We start from the raw sequence: 23,544 nt of genomic DNA on the forward strand, positions 1-23,544 counted from the left end.
CGGTACTGTGTTGAAACCTTAACGTAAGATTATACCTGTTAATGTGTAGGTTACGGCAGCATTTTAAATTCTTAATTTCGGTCAGTAATTATGCTAAATATTGCTCCTGGTAAGAATCTAGTGTGCGGACGGCTTGGACACTTGTGGCTAGCAGCCGGCTGTGTTGCAGTGGTGTGCTCGCACATGATGGCGCCCTCGTACCTGGCGGAGGCGGTGCGCCGGCCGGGCGCCTTCGTGGGCTCTCGCTGCACCTCCTGGGACGACTTCTCCAGCGGACGCTGCGAGGGGCAGGATGGAATCGCGCTGGGGCTCTTCCAGAACTACTCGTGAGTCACACAGTGTGCCTAAGCGTCTGCTGTTTACTACGTCTGGACACCAGTATTTGTAAAAATCTAAACTTGAATTTCTTGCATTATGTATTTTTATTGATTTATTTTTTGAGTCATCTGTTTTCTTATTGGTTTGATGCGGCATGCTGCGAATTCCTTTCCTGTGCTAACCTTTTCATCTCAGAGTAGCATTTACAACAGAAGTCGTCGATTATTTGCTGGACGTATTCCAGTCTCTGTGTTCCTCTACATTTTTAAACCTCTACAGCTCCCTCTGGTAACGTGGTACTTATCCCCTGATGCCTATCATCATATCCCTTCTTATTGTCTGTGTTTTCTATATGTTCCTTTCCTCACCGACTCTGCACAGAACCTCCTCATTCCTTACCTTAGCAGTCCACCAAATTTTCGACATTCATCTGTGGCATCACATCTCAAATGCCTCGATTCTCTTTTGTTCTGGTTTTCTGAACAGTCATTGTTACCCTGCCATATAATACTGTACTCCAAACGTACGTTCTCAGAAATCTCCTCCTCAAGCTGAGACCTGTGTCTGCAGACTTCTCTTGACAAGGAACGCCCTTTTTGCCAGTCCCATTCTCCTTTTATGTCCCGCTTTCTCCAGTAATATCAGTTATTTTGCTTCCTAGACAGCAGAATTCCTTGACTTCGTCTTCGTTATGATCTCAGATTCTGATGGCAAGTTTCTCGCTGTTATCTCTTCTGCTACTTCTCATTACTTTCCTCGTTCACTGATTTATTCTAAATCCACATTCTGAACTCATTAAACTGTTCATTTCGTTCAACACATCCTGTAATTCTTTTTCATTTTCACTGAGGATAACAATATCATCAACGAATCGAATCCTTGATATACTTTCACCTTTAATTTTAGTTCCAGTCTTAAACCTTTCTTTTATTTGCGTCATTGCTTGTTCGATGTATAGACTGAACAGTAGGGGCGAAAGACTACATCCGTGTATTACACCCTTTTTAATCCGAGAGCTTCGTTCTTGGTCTTCCAGTCTTATTGTTACCCCGTGGTTTTTGTGCATTCTTGAATTAACGAACTAATTTATTTGAAAATTAAATTTTCTTAAACAGCTGCTGCAGCAACTTCACATTCCCGAAAGAGTAAAAGAGTAGTTTCCTAAGCTGTTGTCATTTCCTGTGTATGATACTCTTTTTCCTTTCGTCACTCCATGATATCTCGCCTCTCGTTGTTGCACAGTGCACTTGCTCTTATCCTCATCATTTTGAGAGGAATAGGTTTCAAATTTCTGTCAGGTGATCCTGACTCGAGGCTACCGTTCTTGCCTGAAATCGCCGCAACGTAAGGTCATGTAGTTCCTCAGCCGAAGCCATTTTTCTCCAATCCGGGATAATACTACATTTATAATTACCTCTGCACAGAGTGAACATTAAAACTTACTTTTATTTCCGCTCTTTTCTACATTTCTTTAATTCTCCGTTTACAACTTTGATCAATAACATTTATTGGCTTACTTCCCTTACTCACAAGGTCATTCTCTCTCTTTCGATATTCTTATGTGTGAACTGGTAACACTAGCATTATTTAAGGCGTTAACTTAGCTTCATGTCTAATAATGCAGCCAACGGTCTGTTTAACTTTACTTACATCTAAGTAACATGTGATAACTGACTAGAATCCTAAAAATGCCAATCAGTTTTGATCCAGCAATTAGATTCTAGTCTCTACGAGGCAATATTTGTTGAAGTATGTGAAAGTGTACTGCTAACTCCAGAGATGTTATAGCTGGTGACAGTACGATACCATGTCTCCTCTTGTTATATTCTTCCTTTATTGTCAGTAACGAGATCCATTTCATAGAGAGTACCTATATTATGCTACATTGACTATTCATGACCTCATATATTTTTTCCACCTATTGGTTCTGTTTACTACCAAAACTAATTTAAAGTACACTTCTATTCGTCTATCCAGTCCTAATACTCCTCTCAAATCTTTCACCGCAACTTCTTTGGCGTAACGTAATAAATTTGTATCAGACCATTCAAGTGATTTGTAGGAATCTCAGAAGTCGAGACGGTGACTGTGAAAACTGCTACTTTAACATCAGTCCCACACAGAAGGAAGTTATTGTCCAAATAGTTGTAGACACTATAAAAAAAAACAATTGTCGACTGAAGCCGACAGTTGAGACATCACTTCCCTGTACCATGCGGAATCAGGCGTATTTAGGTGGAAACGTTTTTCTGTGATATGCAATGAAACGCTTAGACCTTTAATTTGAAACTCTAGAATTGAGTCAGGACCGTATCCAGGTGTAGAATTACACAAATAATTGCGGTGTTATTCATGTGTCTTTAAGACGAATGATGAGCCGGTTTCCCATTACCCTCTCAAAAATGTAAATATTCCGAACACAAACACTTTTTTGTAGTTTTTTATACAACTGGTAGCCAATAAATGTAGTGGCTTGAAGTGGTAAGAAAAATCGTATCTGATACACATGATGGTACGAACGTTCAGAAATGATGGAAGAAGAAAAATTTTCAGTTTCACATAAGGAGGCCTCGTCAGGAAAAGAGGTTTTGTTGTACGATTTAATAATTGATTTTTTATGTCTTTGCGAGACGAGGAAATAATTTTCTGACAAGAAATCTAGCAATGTATTTATTTATTTATACATGGTTAATGTTACAATGATGTAGGATTTATCATCATACCTCAACGTAAATAAATAGCTCAAACACACGCATACAAACAAAATATATGCAGTAAGTATTCTTTTATGAGAACAGGCAGTCGACCATGGCCTCGATGAAGGAGCCATCTTGGCACTTGCCTGAAATAAATGAGGTAAACCACGGAAAACCTAAATGAGTATATCCAGACAGAGCAAAATCTATAGTCCCGAAGATGAAGTCAGTGTCTAAACAACAGCACCGTCTCTTTCAGTTGGTCGGTACTATACTATATTCTTTGATACCTGAATACACACAATTTGCTGCAGATAACTTTATACTGTAAACGTCGTTTTGCTGTTCATCTCTGCACACATCAAGGACATCCACTGCTGAATACACAACCATGAACATACGATGATGTTCAACCAGCAACGCGGTGTTTTACCGAATACAAGAGAACTGTGTATGACGATGCCATGTCATAAGTAAACACACTGAACAACTGTAGATAGTGTAGCACCTTTTTCGCGTTACACAGACCGCACCGTCCAAAAGCAGTGTGCCAGTCAGGCAAAATCGCCAAGAACATTGAGGAAATCATCCCACCAACGGACAAACTTGAAGATACGCGTCAGGTAAAACACAGCGCCCTGCTGTGTGAAAAATTCCGTTACTGCCTGCTGTACATTCTCGTCCGAGAGGAATCGTCGACCGTTCAAGGTCTTTTTTGATACCGATGGGACCACAATCGCATGGGGAGAGATCAGAACTATAGGGTACATGCTCGAGTGTTTCCCAATTGAGTTAGCGTATCTTCTAGGTTACGACATTTGTGATATGGGTACGTTCGTTATCACGAAACAGCAGAACCCTTTGGTGTACAATTCCGCAACAGTGTTTGTCAACAGACATGTTGCCCCATACGCATTCTCCGTTCTCCGATGGACGTCTATCGTGTTTGTCCTTTGCCAGCCAGGAAACCAGCCGGAGTGGTCGAGCGGTTCTAAGCCCTACAGTCTGGAACCGCGTGACCGCTACGGGTGCAGGTTCGAATCCTACCTCGGGCATGGATGTGTGTGATGTCCTTAGGTTAGTTAGGTTTAAGTAGTTCTATGTTCTAGGGGACTGATGACCTCAGATGTTAAGTCCCACGGTGCTCAGAGCCATTTGAACCATTTTGAACCCGGCCAGGAAAGAATAACAGCACGTTGGTTGTGTTTGGTTGCATTCGTTAATAACGTCACTCTAGTTCACGTTTCCACATTTACCGCACGCACATCGTATCGTCGCGAATGTTACACTAATAATTTCTATACGTAGCGGTGCTTATGTAACAGTATCGACGTCGCGCTACGTTGCATACACGCTGCAGAAAGACTCTCAAACGGAAGCTTTCTGATCGCCCCTTATATTAAAAGCTGTTTAATTTCCTCAAAATAATGAAACGTAACTCTGAAATAAGAAATGAGAAAACAGAAGGAGAGACATTGGTTCAATACTATCGCGTAGTCGCTATGTATCATACAGGCCATAATGCTCCAGGAACGGAAGCAAAGAATAACGAGGCAAAACCTCCCTTCCACGACTTGAACGTCAGAGATAGAGTAGCAGTTCGTGTGGGCAAAAGCAGCACAGTCAAAAATCGGCTCTATCCTTTTGATTGGAACCTCCTTGGTGGTCGCCTTAATCGACGTAATGGAAACCACAAAATGATTCAAATGTCTTTGAGCACTATGGGAGCTGAGGTCATGAGTCCACTAGACTTAGAACTACTTAGACTTAACTAACGTAAGGACATCACACACATCCATGCCCGAGGCAGGATTCTAACCTGCAACCGTAGCAGCAGCGCGGTTCCGGACTGAAGCGCCTAGAACCGCTCGACCACAGCGACCGGATGGAACCCACAGAAAAAGAAAAAAAAATGAATGATCCATAGCCTTCCAGAACGCACATGCAGCTATTTTGCTTGGTGATTCCTGCCAGCCGATGTGGCCGAGCGGTTCTAGGCGCTTCAGTCCGGAACCGCCCTGCTGCTACGGTCGCAGGTTCGAATCCTGCCTCGGGCATTGATTGTGTGAGGTACTTAGGTTAGTTAGGTTTAAGTAGTTGTAAGTCTAGTGGACTGATGACCTCAGATGTTAAGTCCCATAGTGCTTAGAGCAAATTGAACCAATTGTTTCATGAATTTGGATTTGTAATACGTCGTTAGGTATTGAGACGCAAATGTGGGATATTTAGGACACGTTACAATATTCTAGTTATTTGAAGAGGAGTGGAACAAGGGTTCAACTGAGAGAAGTTAAGCAAGGCAGAATGGTATCGGTGAAGAATTTTGTGTCATCTACACCTTGGGAAGGATGAAGTCTACGAAATATTTGATGGTCGGTGGGGATGGGAGTATTGTGTGTTTGTCGATATTATTGGGATCCTCACTTATCGCGTCTCACTATCCTTCCGCTCCCTCTTGTTGCCACCCAACAGTTAGGTAACTGCATGTAGTAAGGCAAATGTACAGCATTTTTAGCATCAGCACTGTATGCCCGCAGGACGTTCGGCTCGTTCTACCTGCGCACGGCGGAGCAGTCTCCGTACGGCCTGGGGGAGGCGGGCGCGAAGCCGCCACAGCCCATGCTGGACCTGGACAACTCACTGGAGGCGGAAGGAGCCGCACAGCGGCGCGAGGGGCGTATGCGTGACCTGGACAACACGCTGCCTCCGGCTGGAGGCTCTTGCGCCGCGGCCCCGTGGGAGGCGCTGTTGCTGCTACTGGCTGCCACCAGCGTTGCCATGGCAACCACGTGACCTGCGCGGCCAGGTGTGCTCGTCCACCTACGTGCCGGATAGCGGCAATGTGATGAACTTCCAAGCAGAACCGGCTGCAGCCATGTCGCTGCCAGTGAGACTCGCGAAACAAGCTCTATGAACATTGTGCCCGCATCAAATATTTACGCTCGGTGTGCGTTTTTATGTGGCTGTGAGGACTTGTGTTTCTTATAATAGACGCTCTTTGATAAATTATTCAGACGTTACTATATTATAAAATCATAAATATAGTGCGCCGTTAAGTGAAAATAAAGAGTATTCTTCGCAATAGAAAAAAAAGTACTGATTTGTTTACTGTTTCATCTTTTGACATTGCAGAACATTACATTTAGCCCATCTGTAAAATAAGTCTCATATTTACCTCAGAAACATTAGTTTTACGTTTACTGGAAGCCTTTAAGGTTCTAATACTTAACTATTTCATATTTACGTCTATATGGCTGCTCTGCAGTTCACACTTAATTGCCTGGAAGAGTTCTGGGCGGACACCACAGGACATTCGGTCAAGATGATCGTTGACTCCTTTACTCAGCTTTTTTCATTATAGAGGTCCACCGCCTCTCTAACCGAACACACTGAGCTACCGTTCAGATTCTGATTGAGAAAGAGGATTTTTTATGTAGTAATAGCTCAAACACACATTTAAAGAAAAGAACCCATTGGTTTCAAGAAATAGAAGAAGACCTAAAACAAGCAGGAGTCAGTAGGAAAATAATAAAGTTATCTTCAAACTATTTAAGTCGGGCGGTGTGGCCCTGCAGTTCTAGGCGCTTCAGTCTGGAACCGCGTGACCGCTATGGTCGCAGGTTCGAATCCTGCCTCGGGCATGGATGTGTGTGATGTCGTTAGGTTAGTTAGGTTTAAGTAGTTCTAAGTTCTAGGGAACTGATGACCACAGGTGTTAAGTCCCATAGTGCTCAGAGCCATTTGAACCATTTCTTTTTTCAAACTATTTCTCTACCATTCCACACTCAAATAGTGTGCGGGAAAAAGAACACTTAAATCTTTACCTGCGAGGAGAAAGTTGGTGATTGGAATTTTGTTGAAAGGTCTCGCAGCAACGAACAATGCCTTTGAAAGTTCCTGGCAGATTAAAATCGTGTGTCGGACGAGCCTCGAAGCTGGGATCTTTGTTTTTCGAGGGCAAGTGTTCTATCGCCATTTTTTTAATTTTTTTTTTTGTAAATCTCATTTTGTTCTATATTGTTCGTAGAATTTGTTCGGGGCGGACGTCCGATGACACCCGTTCAGGTTCTTCGTTGATCCGTTCACTCAGTTTTTTATTACAGAGGTTAGCTAACCCTCTGACCGAGTACGCTGAGCTACCGTGCCGGCACCGACTGAGCTACCCAAGCATGACTCAGAATGTGTCCTCGCAGCTTCAGTTCTGCCAGTACCTCGTCTCCTACCTTCCATTCTGGAAAAACGCCTTTGTTTTAATGATTGACACCCCAAATCGTAACCATATCCGTGACACTCTGTCCCATATTTCGCGATAGTACAAAAAGAGATGCCCTTCTTTTGACTTTTTCGATGTCCTCCGTCAATCCTATTTTGTATGGATCCCATACTGCATTACAATACTCTTATCAGAGGAAGGACAAGGTAGTATAGGAAGTCTCTTTGATGGATTTATTGCATCTTCTAAGTGTTCAGGTAATAAAATGTCTTTACCTACAAAATATGTATATGATCGTTCTAATTTAAAATGTTCGTAACTGTAATTGCTAGGTAATAATTAATAGACTTCAGATTTATGCGATGTTGGTGTAACCGAAATTTAACGGATTCCTTTTAGTATTCTTGTGAGTAACCTCACACTTTTCTCCATTTAGAGTCAGATTTCACTTTAACACCCACAGACAACGTTTCTAAATTATTTTCCTTATTGGTTTTGCTCTTCTGATGACTTTATTGGATGACAAATTACAATATCGTCCGCAAACAATCTAAGAAAGCTGTTCAGATTGTCTCCTAAATCACCAATATAGTCCTATAACAATTCCTTAGGGAGCACTGGATATTATTTCCGTCTTACTCAATGACTTTCCGTCAGTTACAAGGAACTGTGACTTTTGTGAACAGAAATCACGAATCCAGCCGCCCAACAGAGACGATACTACACAGGCACGCAGTTTGATTAGAAGCCGCTTGTGATGAATGGTATCAAAAGGCCTTCTGGAAATCTAGTAATATGGAATCAATTTGAGGTTTCCTGTCGATAGCACTCGTTACTTCATGAGGATAAGGAGCTATTTGTGTTGCACAAAAGCGTCAACAGATTGTTTTTTCGCGGTAATTATTAATGTTGGAACATAGTATATGTTACAAAACCCTACTGAAAATTGACACGCTATGAGTTTGTACTGCAACGGATTACTCTTTTTTTTCTTGGGTATTGGTATGAATTGTGAAACTTTCCAGTCTTTAAGTACGGTGTTTCGTCGAGGGAGCGATTGTACATGCGTGCTAAGTATCGAGCTATTGTACCAGCATACTCTGAAAGGAACGTAACTAAAATGCCCATCTGGACGATGCCTTCCATAAGTAATTTAAGCTGCTTCACTACACCGAGGATTGTATTTCTAAGTTACTCATGTTTGCAGCTGTTTTTGATTCTAATAATGAAATATTTACTTCGTCTTCTTTGGTGAAGGAATTTCGGAAAGCTGCATTTAGTAACTGCGCTTTCGTAGCGCTGTCATTGGTAACAATACCATAACTAACGCGCATTGAAGGTATAGATCGTGTCCTGCATCTGGAGTGCATTATATATATGATCAGAATGTCTTCGAATTGCTGGAAACAATCTTAGTTGTTAATGGTAACAATGGCCACACAGTACAACACACAGACATCTGGCTGAAATCAGATGTCAAAAGTAATGAAATCCTAAATGCCGATTGGAATTATATGGCAGAAATAGATTGAACGCAGGTGGTGGAGTCGATTTTATAACAACAAAAAATACGATAATATCTTGTCATATTAGTAGGAATCCGAATGCGAAACAATTAGGGGGAAGACAAGTGTTAAAGGTGAGTCAAACATGGGATGCTTTTATAGACCCACTGACTCAGCAGCAATGGTGGCACATCGACAGAGGGGAAACCTGAAGAATATTTTGCGTAAACTTGCTAGTTATGTTATAGTACGTTATAGTATGAAAGTGAAGAAGAATTAAATGATCTGCTGAACGGAATGAACAGTCTAATGAGTACACAGTATGGTTTGAGAGTAAATCGGAGAAAGACGAAGGTAATGAGAAGTAGTAGAAATGAGAACAGCGAGAAACTTAACATCAGGATCGATGGTCACGAAGTCAATTCTGCTACCTAGGCAGTAAAATAACCAATGACGGACGGAGCAAGGAGGACATCAAAAGCAGACTCGCTATGGCAAAAAAGGCATTTCTGGCCAAGAGAAGTCTACTAATATCAAATACCAGCCTTAATTTGAGGAAGAACTTTCTGAGGATGTATGTTTGGAGTACAGCATTGTATGGTAGTGAAACATGGACTGTGGGAAAACCGGAACAGAAGAGAATCGCATTTGAGATGTGGTGCTATAGACGAATGTTGAAAATTAGGTGGACTGATAAGGTAAGGAATGAGGAGGTTCTACGCAGAATCGGAGAGGAAAGGAATATGTGGAAAAAACTGATAAGGAGAAGGGACAGGATGATAGAACATCTGCTAAGACATGAGGGAATGATTTCCATGGTACTAGAGGGAGCTGTAGAGGGCAAAAACTGTAGAGGAAGACAGAGATTGGAATACGTCAAGCAAATAATTGACGACGTAGGTTGCAAGTGCTACTCTGGGATGAGGAGGTTAGCACAGGAAAGGTATTCGTGGCGGGCCGTATCAAACCAGTCAGTAGACTGTTGACCAAACGAAAAATGTTATAGTTGTGGGTGGAGATTCTAACTTGTCAGCTATAGATTGTAGACTAAAGTGATTAGGACGAGTAGCAGGAACAGAGAAATTGTTGTAAGTGCTTTATCCGAAAACTACATTGAGCAGTTCATCAGAAAACCGGCTTGTGAAATAATATCATAGACCTGCTGGTGACAAACACAGCCTAACTTTTCGACTGAGTTAGCGTTAACAGGGATCAAAGATCATCACTGAATAATGCTGTAAATCGAAATAAAAAAAAAGGCAGAAACATCTTATTGCTTAGCAAGAGTGAACCGCCGTGGTCTCGACAGAAAACTGCTACGAAAACAAAGAGAGCTTTACTGCAAATTTAAACGCAGCCAAAGGTTCACAGGCAAGCAATAATTAAACGAAACCAAGATTACCTTAAAGGGAGCCACGAGCGAAGCTTTCAACGAAGAAATATTCTGTTCACAGACTTGTCAGAAACTTTCAATAATTTTTGGTCTTATATCAGTACCAAAATTTTATTGAAGGGGGAGATGCCACAGAATAGGCCGAACTTCGAAACTTCTTTTTCAAAACCAGTTTCGCTGAGGAAGACCGCCCCGAAGTGCTTCCTTTAAAACATCGCACACACGAAAAACAAACAAAAAACGGTTAATATCGAAATAAGTGCCCCTGGGATACAAAAGCAATGAAATCACTCAACGCAGGAAAGGACATTCGACCTGACGCGACACGAATACGATTCCTCATAGAGTATTAAGAAGAACTTCCCCTTCTAGAAGGAGTGTACCGTAGGTTTTTGGAGAAACGAAGTTTTCCTTCGAAAAAAGAACTTTTCATTTCCGTTTTCAAGAAGGGTTACAAAACAGACGCACAAAACTACAGTCCTATTTCTCTCACGCCAGTTAGCTGCAGAATTTTGTAACAATATTTTATGATTGCCTACAATGATGTTTCTGGAGGCTGAAAATCTTCTCCGTAGGAACCAACAACAATTTCGAAAGTAACGATCGTGTGAAACCCAGCTCGCCCTGTTCGTCCACGAGACCCCTGAAAAGAGCAGCAGATAGAGGCACCCATGTAGATACCTTGTTCCTTAACTTTCATAAGACATTCGGTACAGTTCTCTACTGCCTCCTAATGAACAAAATACGAAAGTACGGAATATCACACCAACTGTGTGATTAGAATGAAGACTTCCTAGCAAACAGAGCACAGTAGATAATGTCGGAAGTTCCATGAGGTTTCTCGCGGATGTTTCTGTTTCATACGGAGAAGTAGCGGCGCTAAAAAAATGTGGCGAAATGCAAAAGGCCTGCAGAAGATCGACGTTTGGTGCAGAGAGTGGCAGTTGACCCTCAACAAAAATCTAGTGTATTTCGGATACTGCTGAACAATCACTGGTTGTATTTTCTTCCATAAAATAACTGGGACTAGGTGTAAACCGTGCGGAGAAATTTGAAATGGGACTACATAAAATTCATCGCAAGTAAGGCAGATGCTAGATTGATATCCATCGGAAAAATCCTCAGCAAATGTAGTCAACCAACAAAGAAAGAAACTTACAAAACACTCGTTCGACCAGTATTTGAATATTGCTCGTCATTGTGGAATCCACATCCGATATGACTGATCGAGGGAATAGAGAAGATTGAAAGAAGAGCAGCACATTCGTTACAGGTTCATTTTGTAGCATGAAAGCGTCACAGAGATGGTCAACCAACTAACTCCAGTGGCAGTCAGTGCAATACAGGCGTACTGCAGCACGTTATGGTCCATTGGAGGAGGAATTCTTCCTGATCCGTTTATTATTCCTAGTTGGAAACTGATTTCTCCTGACAACGGAACGAAGTGTGAGAGCTTAATCGAATTAAAAGAGTTAGGAACTGGGTATACGCAAGTTGGATGCATACATTTCTATACAGCCGTCAGTGATAAGATGCTGCTTTTGTCGCCTATTCCCTGCTTGGTGGGAAAGCTGCCCGTGACGTCAAGTGAACTATTTTGATATTCGCTGAGAAGAAGTTACTTTGTAGAGTAGTGATTTTAGGGAAAAAAGGTTCACAGGTGATACGCGATGCCAATAAAATTGTACCTACAACGCAAATTGGCGACAATGAATAGATCGTAAAGAAATTCCGGGGATGGTTTGTTCACGCGGGACAAAGGAGTCAGTCGTCGAGGGTAGAAGAGAGGGACGCAGAACATGGAATTTTTTTTTTCTGGAGACATATATTTGAGATCTATAGGGCATTACTAAGCCAATTTTGATTACGGCAAGACAACATGACTTTATGTTTCTGTGTGTGGAATCATAATTTATGAGTAATCGACTATGAGTATTGGGGTGGGAGGAGTGGTGGTCATGTATGAGATGTACGATGGTGTGATAGTTTGTTGCTCTTGTTTATCGTCTACAAAATGAGGCGACTGTGTGCTGCGAAGGTATTAAATCGTCTATAGAAAAGTGTAAGCGTAAGGTGTATTGACACGGATAGCTATAGTGTGGTACAGCTATTTTCTGTGTTGGCTGTAAAGGTGTTGACACTGTTCACCTACTGTTGAATAAGTCTTTCAACGGCAGAAATTAAATTCTAGTTATAATCAGGCTGACCACAAGTGCTGCTCAATAATCTTCGTCGTTTTGTCTTCAATGATCAGAAGCAGCTGGGTAGTCTCCGCCCATTCCAGCACTGTCTCCCCATCTATATGGTCAAATTCATATTCCCGGATGGTGCTGTGAGTAAACACTACTTTTTACATCTTTTTTTATTTCTAGATTTTCTGTCATTAAGGTCTAAATTAGAATGAGCGCTAAATTATATTCTTACATACTTTTAACGTTAGTTCCAACAACTACCCCCAACAATTGTCATGTAAAAATTCTGATAACGTAGAGAATAAAACAAAAGATATTGACAGCTTTGAGGAGGAGGAATATGTAATTAATTTCCCCTGCTCTTAATTAATGGTGTTTCAGGTGGTTTATACAGTTTTGGTTACAGCCGTCGTACTCCTGACATCTGTCAATTTGACGGCTGTTTCCGCCAAGTCTTTGAAGCGCAAGCTTTGAAACGTCCCCTTAGAAAAATTAATGAATTACCGTGCTGATAAGCCTCTTACGTTATTTGATTTTCAAACAGCTGAGCAGAAGTGAACGTACTCAGACTTTTCGCTCTTTACTTATTCTGATCAACACTAAACAGACACACAATATTTTAGTACAACGCAATCTGACTTTCAAAAATCCTTACAAAAGAATTGCCCTGACTAACAATAACCTATACCTTTCATGAATCACTTACCTCAGAAAAATCTTCGTTACTCAAAGTACTGCAATACAGCGAGCGCAAACACCGCCAGCTAAATAAAAGATTCTAACTACTGAAGTCACTAACTACTGATAGGCATAGTTAGCAAATGAAAGATTTTGATAAACAAACAATGTATTTACGTTAATAGTGTTCAAAAGTATATATATATACCCTCGCTCAAAGTCCGTCAACTGCACATACGGTTCACGTCCACGCTGTCGCGGCATGCTACCAGTGTTAAAGACTGCGATGGAGCTCCGTATGCCATGGCAAACTGGCTGACACTGACGGCGGCGGTGCACAAATGCTGCGCAGCTAGCGCCATTCGACGGCCAACACCGCGGTTCCTGGGACAATGAATTCACGGTGTTCTTATTTCAATTTCCAGGAGTATATATATATATATATATATATATATATATATATATATATATATATATATATATATATATATATATATATACTCCTGGAAATTGAAATAAGAACACCGTGAATTCATTGTCCCAGGAAGGGGAAACTTTATTGACACATTCCTGGGGTCAGATACATCACATGATCACACTGACAGAACCACAGGCACATAGACACAGGCAACAGAGCATGCACAATGTCGGCACTAGTACAGTGTATATCCACCTTTCGCAGCAATGCAGGCTGCTATTCTCCCATGGAGACGATCGTAGAGATGCTGGATGTAGTCCTGTGGAACGGCTTGCCATGCCATTTCCACCTGGCGCCTGAGTTGGGCCAGCGTTCGTGCTGGACGTGCAGACCGCGTGAGACGACGCTTCATCCAGTCCCAAACATGCTCAATGGGGGACATATCCGGAGATCTTGCTGGCCAGGGTAGTTGACTTACACCTTCTAGGGCACGTTGGGTGGCACGGGATACATGCGGACGTGCATTGTCCTGTTGGAACAGCAAGTTCCCTTGCCGGTCTAGGAATGGTAGAACGATGGGTTCGATGACGGTTTGGATGTACCGTGCACTATTCAGTGTCCCCTCGACGATCACCAGTGGTGTACGGCCAGTGTAGGAGATCGCTCCCCACACCATGATGCCGGGTGTTGGCCCTGTGTGCCTCGGTCGTATGCAGTCCTGATTGTGGCGCTCACCTGCACGGCGCCAAACATGCATACGTCCATCATTGGCACCAAGGCAGAAGCGACTCTCGTCGCTGAAGACGACACGTCTCCATTCGTCCCTCCATTCTCGCCTGTCGCGACACCACTGGAGGCGGGCTGCACGATGTTGGGGCGTGAGCGGAAGACGGCCTAACGGTGTGCGGGACCGTAGCCCAGCTTCATGGAGACGGTTGCGAATGGTCTTCGCCGATACCCCAGGAGCAACAGTGTCCCTAATTTGCTGGGAAGTGGCGGTGCGGTCCCCTACGGCACTGCGTAGGATCCTACGGTCTTGGCGTGCATCCGTGCGTCGCTGCGGTCCGGTCCCAGGTCGACGGGCACGTGCACCTTCCGCCGACCACTGGCGACTACATCGATGTACTGTGGAGACCTCACGCCCCACGTGTTGAGCAATTCGGCGGTACGTCCACCTGGCCTCCCGCATGCCCACTATACGCCCTCGCTCAAAGTCCGTCAACTGCACATACGGTTCACGTCCACGCTGTCGCGGCATGCTACCAGTGTTAAAGACTGCGATGGAGCTCCGTATGCCATGGCAAACTGGCTAACACTGACGGCGGCGGTGCACAAATGCTGCGCAGCTAGCGCCATTCGACGGCCAACACCGCGGTTCCTGGTGTGTCCGCTGTGCCGTGCGTGTGATCATTGCTTGTACAGCCCTCTCGCAGTGTCCGGAGCAAGTATGGTGGGTCTGACACACCGGTGTCAATGTGTTCTTTTTTCCATATATATATATATATATATATATATATATATATATATATATATATATATTTCTCAGTTCATGACATCCAGTCTTACAAAATTACTGTCTCTGATCGACACACGTCCAGATCATCCGCTCTCAAAAGTCCGCCATCTCTCTCTCCATATCCACCACTGCTGGCGGCTCACCTCCAACTGCGCAACGCTACGCGCTGTTAACAGCCAACTGCCCAACACTACAATAGCAATATTACAACAATGCTAACCAGCCACAGACTGCAGACAGCACAGCAAGTGATTTTCGTACAGAGCGCTACGTGGCGTTACAAATATAAAAACCTAAACAGCCTACTTACAGCTTTACTCCTGGATTGCTAGCCCGTTCAAGAACCACAAGGCCGTGGAAACGTATTCCTTCCTGCTGCGAGGCTGGTTGGGACTTGACAACATTGTAGGATATTAAGTATTCTGGACGATTTTCACTTATGGTGTGTAGTCTATAAAACGTGTGATTTTAGTCAACGGGGGTCATTTTACGCAGAAACTACAACAAATTTCAACTTTTCGTTGTGGATTATCTGTTTTAGCCATCACTAGCACAATGAGGGAGCACTGACTGCAATAGTTACTCGCAAGGTCTGTGGCAACTGAGTGGTGCCAAGGCTATGTCGGTTCTAGCGTCCAGTATCACAGAGGATCAGCTTTTTATCTCTAATTGAAGACAGCTACCGCCACTGGGCTTCCTGATTCTGATGTGATTTCATCGATAGCACTCGCGCCATACGAGGCACAAACCTCTGAGCTTCTTCCACTTCCTTCACCGCTCTGTTCGATTCAAAGAGAACAAAACGTCACAAATTTTAAATTTTTTCCGTTTATCGTTCCATTTTCTAACCCCATAAACAATGCTACCTTCAAAAATATGCAACGTGCAAGATGTCATCTCAAGAATAATAGTAGAACCTGAAATAAGAAATGACGGTAGGTAAATGGACTTATAGCAACCTGCGTACCATCATGCGAAACAAAACTGCCACGAATTTATGCAGCTACCTCCTTTCTCCGGGAAAATTTTGCTCGCAATAGTAGACTACGTACTTAGCATTCCCCGCGTCATATGATGCGCGAGTTCTGATTACAACGTTGTACATTCAGTTTACTGATAGTATCTTACGCTGAAAACTAAACTACAGTATTCAGTACACTTATGTTTGGCAAAGTGAATGCAGAAAACTTCCTCTGTTGGTCATAGGCTCAAGGCGCAATGTGTTGCGATCACATGGGCTGGCGCTAAATAGCGTCAGGCGGCTGTAGAGCCGTCGAGCAGAAATTGTCATCAGGAGAGGCAGCTACGAGCTCTTTCGTGAAAATGTGTTTCTGACGTTTTCCTGTTGTTGGCGGGGTAGAAAATGAAGTACACTGTATATGAGCTTCCAATAGATTAATACTGTTTATTAATCTGCTGAAAAATCGGGTTCAGTAGCAGATCAGCTTTTTTTCTGCACTGCGTGACGTTTACCTCGAACAGGTGGTGCATGCAGCAGAGTAGCTCAAGTGAATGACAAAAATTCTTGTGGAAACTTACTTGTCTTACAGTGATGGCAATTTGTGTAGATCGCTGTTATGCGATTTTATTTCGCTGATTACAAAACCAAGTCGAACGTACGTATTGGATAGCCAAGGTAGCTAGGTAATGGAATTTCGACATAACAAGGAAATAAAAGTACTGAACAGGCTACAAATCACCCACAGAATCAATGTGTCAGAATTCTCATGAAGTGCAGCACACCTGCTAATTCGGGATAAATCATTTCATAATTGTTAAATCTGGGACAAATTGATGTCGGAAACTATCTCTCAAAAACTTCGGGACAGAGCTACAAAAATCGTGAGTGCCCGGACAAAAACGTGACTAATGGTTACCTTAGTTAAATGTTATAGGGTATATCTTATGTCGTCAAGGAATAGTTTCCGTGGTAACAGAAAGTAAAAAGTGTAAAGGGTGACAGAGACTAAATAATATATCCAACAAATGATCTAGGATGCTGAATGTGAGTGCTACTGTGAAATGAAGTTGTCACAGCAGAGAAAATCTGGACTGGGCGCATCAAACCAGTCAGAAGATGGGTATAAAAAAAGTGGTGTGAGTATCTTAAAATGAAATTGTGAATTTCGAAACTGGTCATGCTGTATGAGAGGAGTAAATAAGTAGAATCCCGAAGAACTATACAATGAAGTTTATTCAGCTGCGTACCAAACACCTGAATTTAACCGAGATGATGAAAAACAAACAGAGAGAAGCACTGCGTTGTATTCATAAAGACGGCAGCGTTATCCTGTAGGTCAGAAATGTGTCAGAGACGTAACAGATTGCTGGTCTGCGTGACTGGAATCCGATACACAGTGTGCCATAATTTATGAGATCCGCTCGCTGTCACGGCTCGCAATGCTGGTCACGGTAGGCATCTGCTATTGTGACGACAGACGCTAACGTCTCCTCATTGGATAACTGAAACTGCAATGTGGCGAACGAAAAATCAAGCGTTAGAGTTGTGTAATAGTGCACGCGGCTACTATTTTCACTACTACACATTTACAAATTATGACACAAATATCGGTAATTAAAGAAATATAGGCTACAGCGGTGACTGCATTATTCAGACTTCTAATATAGTTCTAGGTGTATCAACACAACATTTCCTGTGAATTCACACAACTTTTGTCAGCAACGTAAAGAGACCAAGGATGATTGTTCATTTGGTTTGGTACAGACGACTTCGCCAAAGAAATTGATCTCAATAAACAGCCACTTGTGGTACCCCCATGTTCGACATGTCGTAGGAATACAACGTTGCGAATGGGGTTTCGAATTAGATGTTATGGAATAATGGCCTGTCTTTCCCTCGAAGCATGGAGGTGGGGTCCCACGTGCCACTGGATATCCAAGGGCCTTTGAGCAGCAAGACGTAATTTACGATTGTGTACCCATTTATATTCCTTCGAAGAAAATGCTTCAGATTAAACGTATGTAGATTTTGCAGTAGGATCGAAATGTGCAATAGAAAACGGGGTTTCCCACTGAAGATATCAAAGTTCCACCCCCCCCCCCCTTTCCCCATCACCTAAGCACGGGGTGCGTTGGCAGGTCGAGGTGGTATCATTGGATGTCCCCCTTCGAGGTAAACAAATTGGAATTGTAACTTCGTTTGATCTGATGCATAGTTTTCGAGATACTTCAGTGTCTTCAGTTGAAATAAACACACTGTATATCTATCTTTACATTTAGTGCTTACCCACTTTGAATGAACTTACCGCTCTTTACGATAGCATTCTATAAACCTGGCAATCTTCTCCTTCTTGCACACTCACACAGATATCGCCTTTCGATGTTGGACGTTCACACATCTTCTCCCTATTAAACAAGGGATATGTGACGTTACCGCTCCCTCCAACATCAGCTGGTAGAAAGGACCGAACTATTCTTCCACTATGCACCGTACACAATTTCATACAATGTGTTCGCATTCTCCCACATTCAGCGCTATGTTAAGCACAGTAACACGAAAAACACCCCCGTAACGTAACACCACCTTCTCCGTATTTCACAGTAGGCACTACACATGATGGCAGGTAACGTTCTGCAGACCTTCGCCAAGCCCAAACCCACCATCGGATTTCCACACGTTGTAGCGGATTCATCACTCCAAATTACTAATTTTGAATCATCCACTGACCAATGGCGTCTCTCTTTAAGTTTCCACAAGCGTCGCATAGCACAAACTACAGAAATGTGTAGCTTATAAGGATCTGCTCGACCAGTGGGAGCCTATTCCTTCGACCTCCCTGCGCACAGTCATTAAGTAGGTGGATTGCTGGTAGCGCGCTTGGAACGCGCGAGTGATTCCTCCCGCTGATTTTATGCGATATTTTGCAACTACTCCGCAATGTTGGACGATTCTTATCCGTTAGTACATGTAGTCTATGAGGTCTTTGTTCAGTTCTTGCTGATCCTCAGCGTTTGCACTTCAGAACATCCAACGATTATTCGCCGTTCTGTAACAAGAAGACTTTTTGAAAGCATACAGTGTGCGTGGTGCCGCCATAATCGCTGTCCAGGCCAGCCCCTATCGCTAAGAAACAGATTCTACCACAAATTCGGGCTACCTACGAAATTACAACCTTGCGGATAATAATCCTAGATAGGAGAATTCGTTGACTAAAAATTTGTAAGACTTAATTGTTCAGTTTCTACAATTAGATGAATTTCTCTTGTGCAACGAATACCACCAATAGATCGCCTACTTGGGGGACTATTGAATCGAAGGGAGGAACTAAATTTCCACATTCATCATCTGTGTAATGTAAGTGCTCAAAATAACGAAATTCTTCAAAGGTTCCTGGCTGTTACATCCCAATTTCAGTTGAAGCCACGCAGTGGTGGTAGCATACCAGTTCCATCCTTTTTCGGGGAACTGGCGCCCAAATAGGGGACCTAACTTGAGAGTCAAGTAAACTGAGCCACTCACTCTGGCGAGACAGCACCTGCTAATCATTTCTTGCCCTTGTCATTTGATTAAGGTGATTTATTTGTTAACTGCGGACGGATACTATAGTGCGACGTCTGGGTATACGAACAGCATTGAGAGGCACTCCCCAGCCCCTGTCGGTTGCCGATGTTGCACGAGGTCATCGCAGATAGTGGAAGGACGACAGTTACCGCCATGCTGATACGCAAGCGTTGACTTCCACAACTTCGGAAGCAGTTTTGTGTTAAGACTGTCCGCTTTTGTCAGCATGATCACCATACGTGACGTACAACTGCGGTGATCGCGTAGTGCGCTCACGCTGTTTTTCACTGCGAGAATCTTTCTTCAAAACTCCCCTGATCGCCATGTGTCCGGTTCCCGTCGTTATGAACTTAGTACGCATCTCATAGCTAGAAGTCCTCACTTTCTTGATTCATTGCAATTAGACATTCCTCGCCCTGTCTAGAGCCTTGACCTATTCTCATTTAGATTTATCATTGATTTTGCGCGGTTTCTTTAATTTAATTCCTTGTTCTACAGCAAGGGGGCATCTTTGCAAGTCATCCAGAATTGTGGAGTCTTTCTATAAAATATATGTATGTACTGCCGGGAAAAGAATTAGTACACTTTGAAAGACGACTTAGACGTTGATCCGATGACGGCATATGCCACGTGAGGGTCAGGAGATGTACTGAAAATGCTTTCGTCGCTGTCCGACAACATATAGCGTAGTGGCATACAGTCCAAAGCTGCTGGTTCACAGCCAGAACGTTCAGTATGGTGCAGACGTGTGAAGTAAACAGGGAGCCATGCCGCAGAGACGCACTAGTGCTTCCTCCAGCCAAGAGAACGAGTTTGACAGGGGTCAAATTGTGGCCTTCCGATGGGCGAGATGGCCGTTTCGGAGAATTGTCACACAAGATGGACGTGCTGGGTCAGTTGCGCAACGATGCTGGTATCAGCGGTCACGGGAATATTCTCACACCTGTAGACGAGATTATGGACGTCCACGCAGCGGAAATGTTCGTCAGGACCGTCGTATTGTAAGGGCAGCAGTGTCAGATCGTGCAGCTACCACAGCACAGAAATAAGGGCTTGTGAGCCCTGTCGTGACAACACCAACAGTTACCAACTGATTATTAATAGTGGGACTATAAGCACACACACCTCTACCCTGTCTTCCACTCACGCCATAGCATCGACGTGCATTGCTCGACTGATGCCACCAGAGGATCACTTGGAAGATGGAATGGTGCACCATGGTCTTCAGTGGTGAAAGCAGATTCTGCCTATATGCAAGTGATGGTCTTTTGCACGTACGACGTAGACCTGGCGGGCACTGTCTCGTAACGTTTTCGTCCACTGTGCAATGTGCACTGGCACCACCACAGGTCTTATGGCCTGGGTTGCGATAAGCTGCAACTCTCTTTCACCTTAGGTGTTTCTGGAGTGGACATTAACCAACGTTAGCTATGCGCATGATGCTGTTAGACGCGTTTTTTTTGTGTGTGTGTAACAGGGAGGTAATGTGTTGCTCCAACAGGGGACTGCTCGCCCACAGACTGCCCGAGAAACTCAGCGTGCTCTGCGAGACGTAGACTAACTTCCTTGGCCAGCGTGATCTCTGCACTTGTCTCCAATCGAGCACGTGTAGTGTTGATGGGACGACAAGTGACTCGTGCGACCCGTCAGCCAACTCTTACAGAATTACGTGAACAGGTCGAGCGGTATGGCATTATGTATCTCAGGACAATATTCGCCATCTGTACAATCGACTGGATGCCAGAGTCAGATCCTTCATTTACGCCACAAACTAATATGGATGTTTCAGCATGGGTTGATATCTGGTACCCCAGAATAGCTTGTGCTACTTATCTGCAAATGTAATCATTTTATGTACTCCATATGCACTGTTGCAACAATAAACCTTTAGTGGATTGGAAACCTCTAAATGGGTACATTAAGTATTTTTCCAGCAGTATATCCCATTATTCAGTTATTCTGCCACTTTTACATTGCCCATTTTTCTTTAATTTAAACTAAACTCACTGGAGAAAAGTTAGTCACCCCTAGATTTACGGTCTGATTCCATACTGTCTGGTTCCTTTCCTGGAGCTGATAACCTCCTGGATTCATTTAGGACGTGAGTGCACGATATTGAGCAGTTACGTTACATCTACGTTAATTCACTAGCTGAGGAGTTAATTGCGCAGATCCGCCAAATTGCGTGGACGCTGATGTCGGCGTTTTACCTGTTGTACGAAAAGGTGCCACAGTTTTGCTATTGGGTGTTTTTACAGTCTATTCGAGATGTAAGAGGGCGGGGGGGTATTCAGAAAACCAGTTACATATTCCTCGCGCCCGATGAACTTTGCTGTTGTCTTTATGTGGCTGTGTCAGCGATGTCGTATTGCGGGGTGACCGACTCCAAATGTTCACTGCATGCGATTCCCGTCGCAATGCTCTCGCTATAACAGGTGGGTTTTGACCTTCGTAAGTTCTTGCAGCAACTACTGTCGAGTTTGGAAGCGATTTTGACTTACAAGGCGTGTAACGTCTTTCTAGTCCCTCTGTCAGGTTTTTTTTTTTCGACCAGAATTCTGACGTCGTGTTTCGTGGCCACGTGTGCTACACTACTGCTTGTAGACACATTGAACACTTCACCGCAAAACACCAACAAGTGTTGTGATTCTTGAGTTTCTTCCGGCGAATTTGACAATCAAAATATCCACGGATGTACTGCTGGTCTACAGTGTCCAACGGGCACAATATTTCGGCGATCATACATGTCGCCATCATCAGATGAACTTACGGACTGAGCTCCTGTGAACTTGCCGGCACGGAGATCCGTATGCTATGGCTGCTCAGAGGAAACTGGGTTCGGTCGCGGCGGCGGCCGATTTAAATACCCTCCGCCCACGGCGCGCTCCCTCCGCTGTCCGCGCTCCGCGCGAAGGTCACGTGGTGGAACAGGTTGCGACGGCGTCTGAGATGACGTCGGAGTGATGGCTCTGTCCGCCGTGGTCGTCACAACTATAGGTTTGCTTGAGGTACTCTTGATTAACCCAATCGCTGGTTCCCAAGCCTTGCTAAGGTTATAGCCACAGTCACGGTTTATGAGGTCGTCGTTGGTGCGAATTTCGATGGCCTCTCTAACAACGCTGTCCCAGTATCCCGACGTCTGTACCAGAATCCTCGTGCGTTCATACTCCACATATTTTCTTTTTAATGGAGAATACTACGAACAAACGGAGGAGGGAGTCGCCATGGGTAGCCCACTCTTACCGGTGGTAGCGAATTTGTACATGGAGAACTTGAAGAGGAAGCCCTGTCGTCATCCGAATGGAAACCTACTAGCTTTTTCCGTCACGTGGACGACACGTTCGTCATCTGGCCACATGGTTTGGATAAACTCCTTGACATCCTCACGCATCTAAACTCCATACACCCCAACATCAAATTCACTATGGAGATTGAAACGGAGTGTAAATTACCTTTCCTTGACGCCTTGGTCAAGAGAAGGGCTGACGGCACCCTAGGTCATGGTGTGTATCGGAAGACAACGCACACTGATCTGTATTTGCACGCAGACAGCTGCTACCACCCTTCACTGAGTACATAGGGCGCGCACTATCTCTGACGCAGAGAGTCTACCCCAGGAATTGCAACATCTGAGAACTGTATTTCGAAAAAAATGGGTACTGAGAGTGGCATATTCAACGTGCTCTCCGCCCAACCACTACAGCACAACGTGTGGAGGTGGATGAAATCACGAGGGAGGAGGTAGGCACTGCGTTTATTCCATATACAGGCGCACTCTCTGGGAAAATCGACCGCATTTTGAAGAAACACCGGGTCGGAACTGTGTTTTGTCCTCCGAATAAAACTCGAGCACTTGTGGGGAGCGCCAAAGACGACCTCGATTTGAGGGAGGGCGGCGTGCACCAGATTCCTTGTCAATGTGCAAGTCGTATATCGGTCAGACGATGCGTACCGTCGAGGATCGATGTCGTGAACACCAGAGGTACACTCGACTGATGTATCCGAGCAAGTCGTCGGTCTCTGAACATTGTTTGTCGGAAAATCGCGCTATGGAGTATGAACGCACGAGGATTCTGGTACAGACGTCGAGATA

General features: G+C 43.8%; 2 protein-coding genes across 2 annotated transcripts in view; one reads left to right on the plus strand and one right to left on the minus strand.

Annotated features, from left to right (window-relative positions):
* The window catches only part of LOC126175330 (pancreatic lipase-related protein 2-like), a 379,377-nt gene extending 373,286 nt beyond the window's left edge, over positions 1-6,091 (plus strand). The window contains exons 6-7 of the mRNA XM_049922046.1: positions 170-326; positions 5,552-6,091. Coding sequence (XP_049778003.1) covers positions 170-326; positions 5,552-5,807 — 413 coding nt within the window. The 3' untranslated portion in view covers positions 5,808-6,091. The remainder of the gene's footprint in view (positions 1-169; positions 327-5,551) is intronic.
* LOC126175331 (GTP-binding protein Di-Ras1) overlaps positions 1-23,544 on the minus strand; it is a 1,524,693-nt gene that overhangs the window by 1,029,681 nt on the left and 471,468 nt on the right. The window lies entirely within an intron of this gene.

The sequence above is a fragment of the Schistocerca cancellata genome, chromosome 3 (assembly GCF_023864275.1).
Source record: "Schistocerca cancellata isolate TAMUIC-IGC-003103 chromosome 3, iqSchCanc2.1, whole genome shotgun sequence".
Lineage (NCBI taxonomy): Eukaryota > Metazoa > Arthropoda > Insecta > Orthoptera > Acrididae > Schistocerca > Schistocerca cancellata.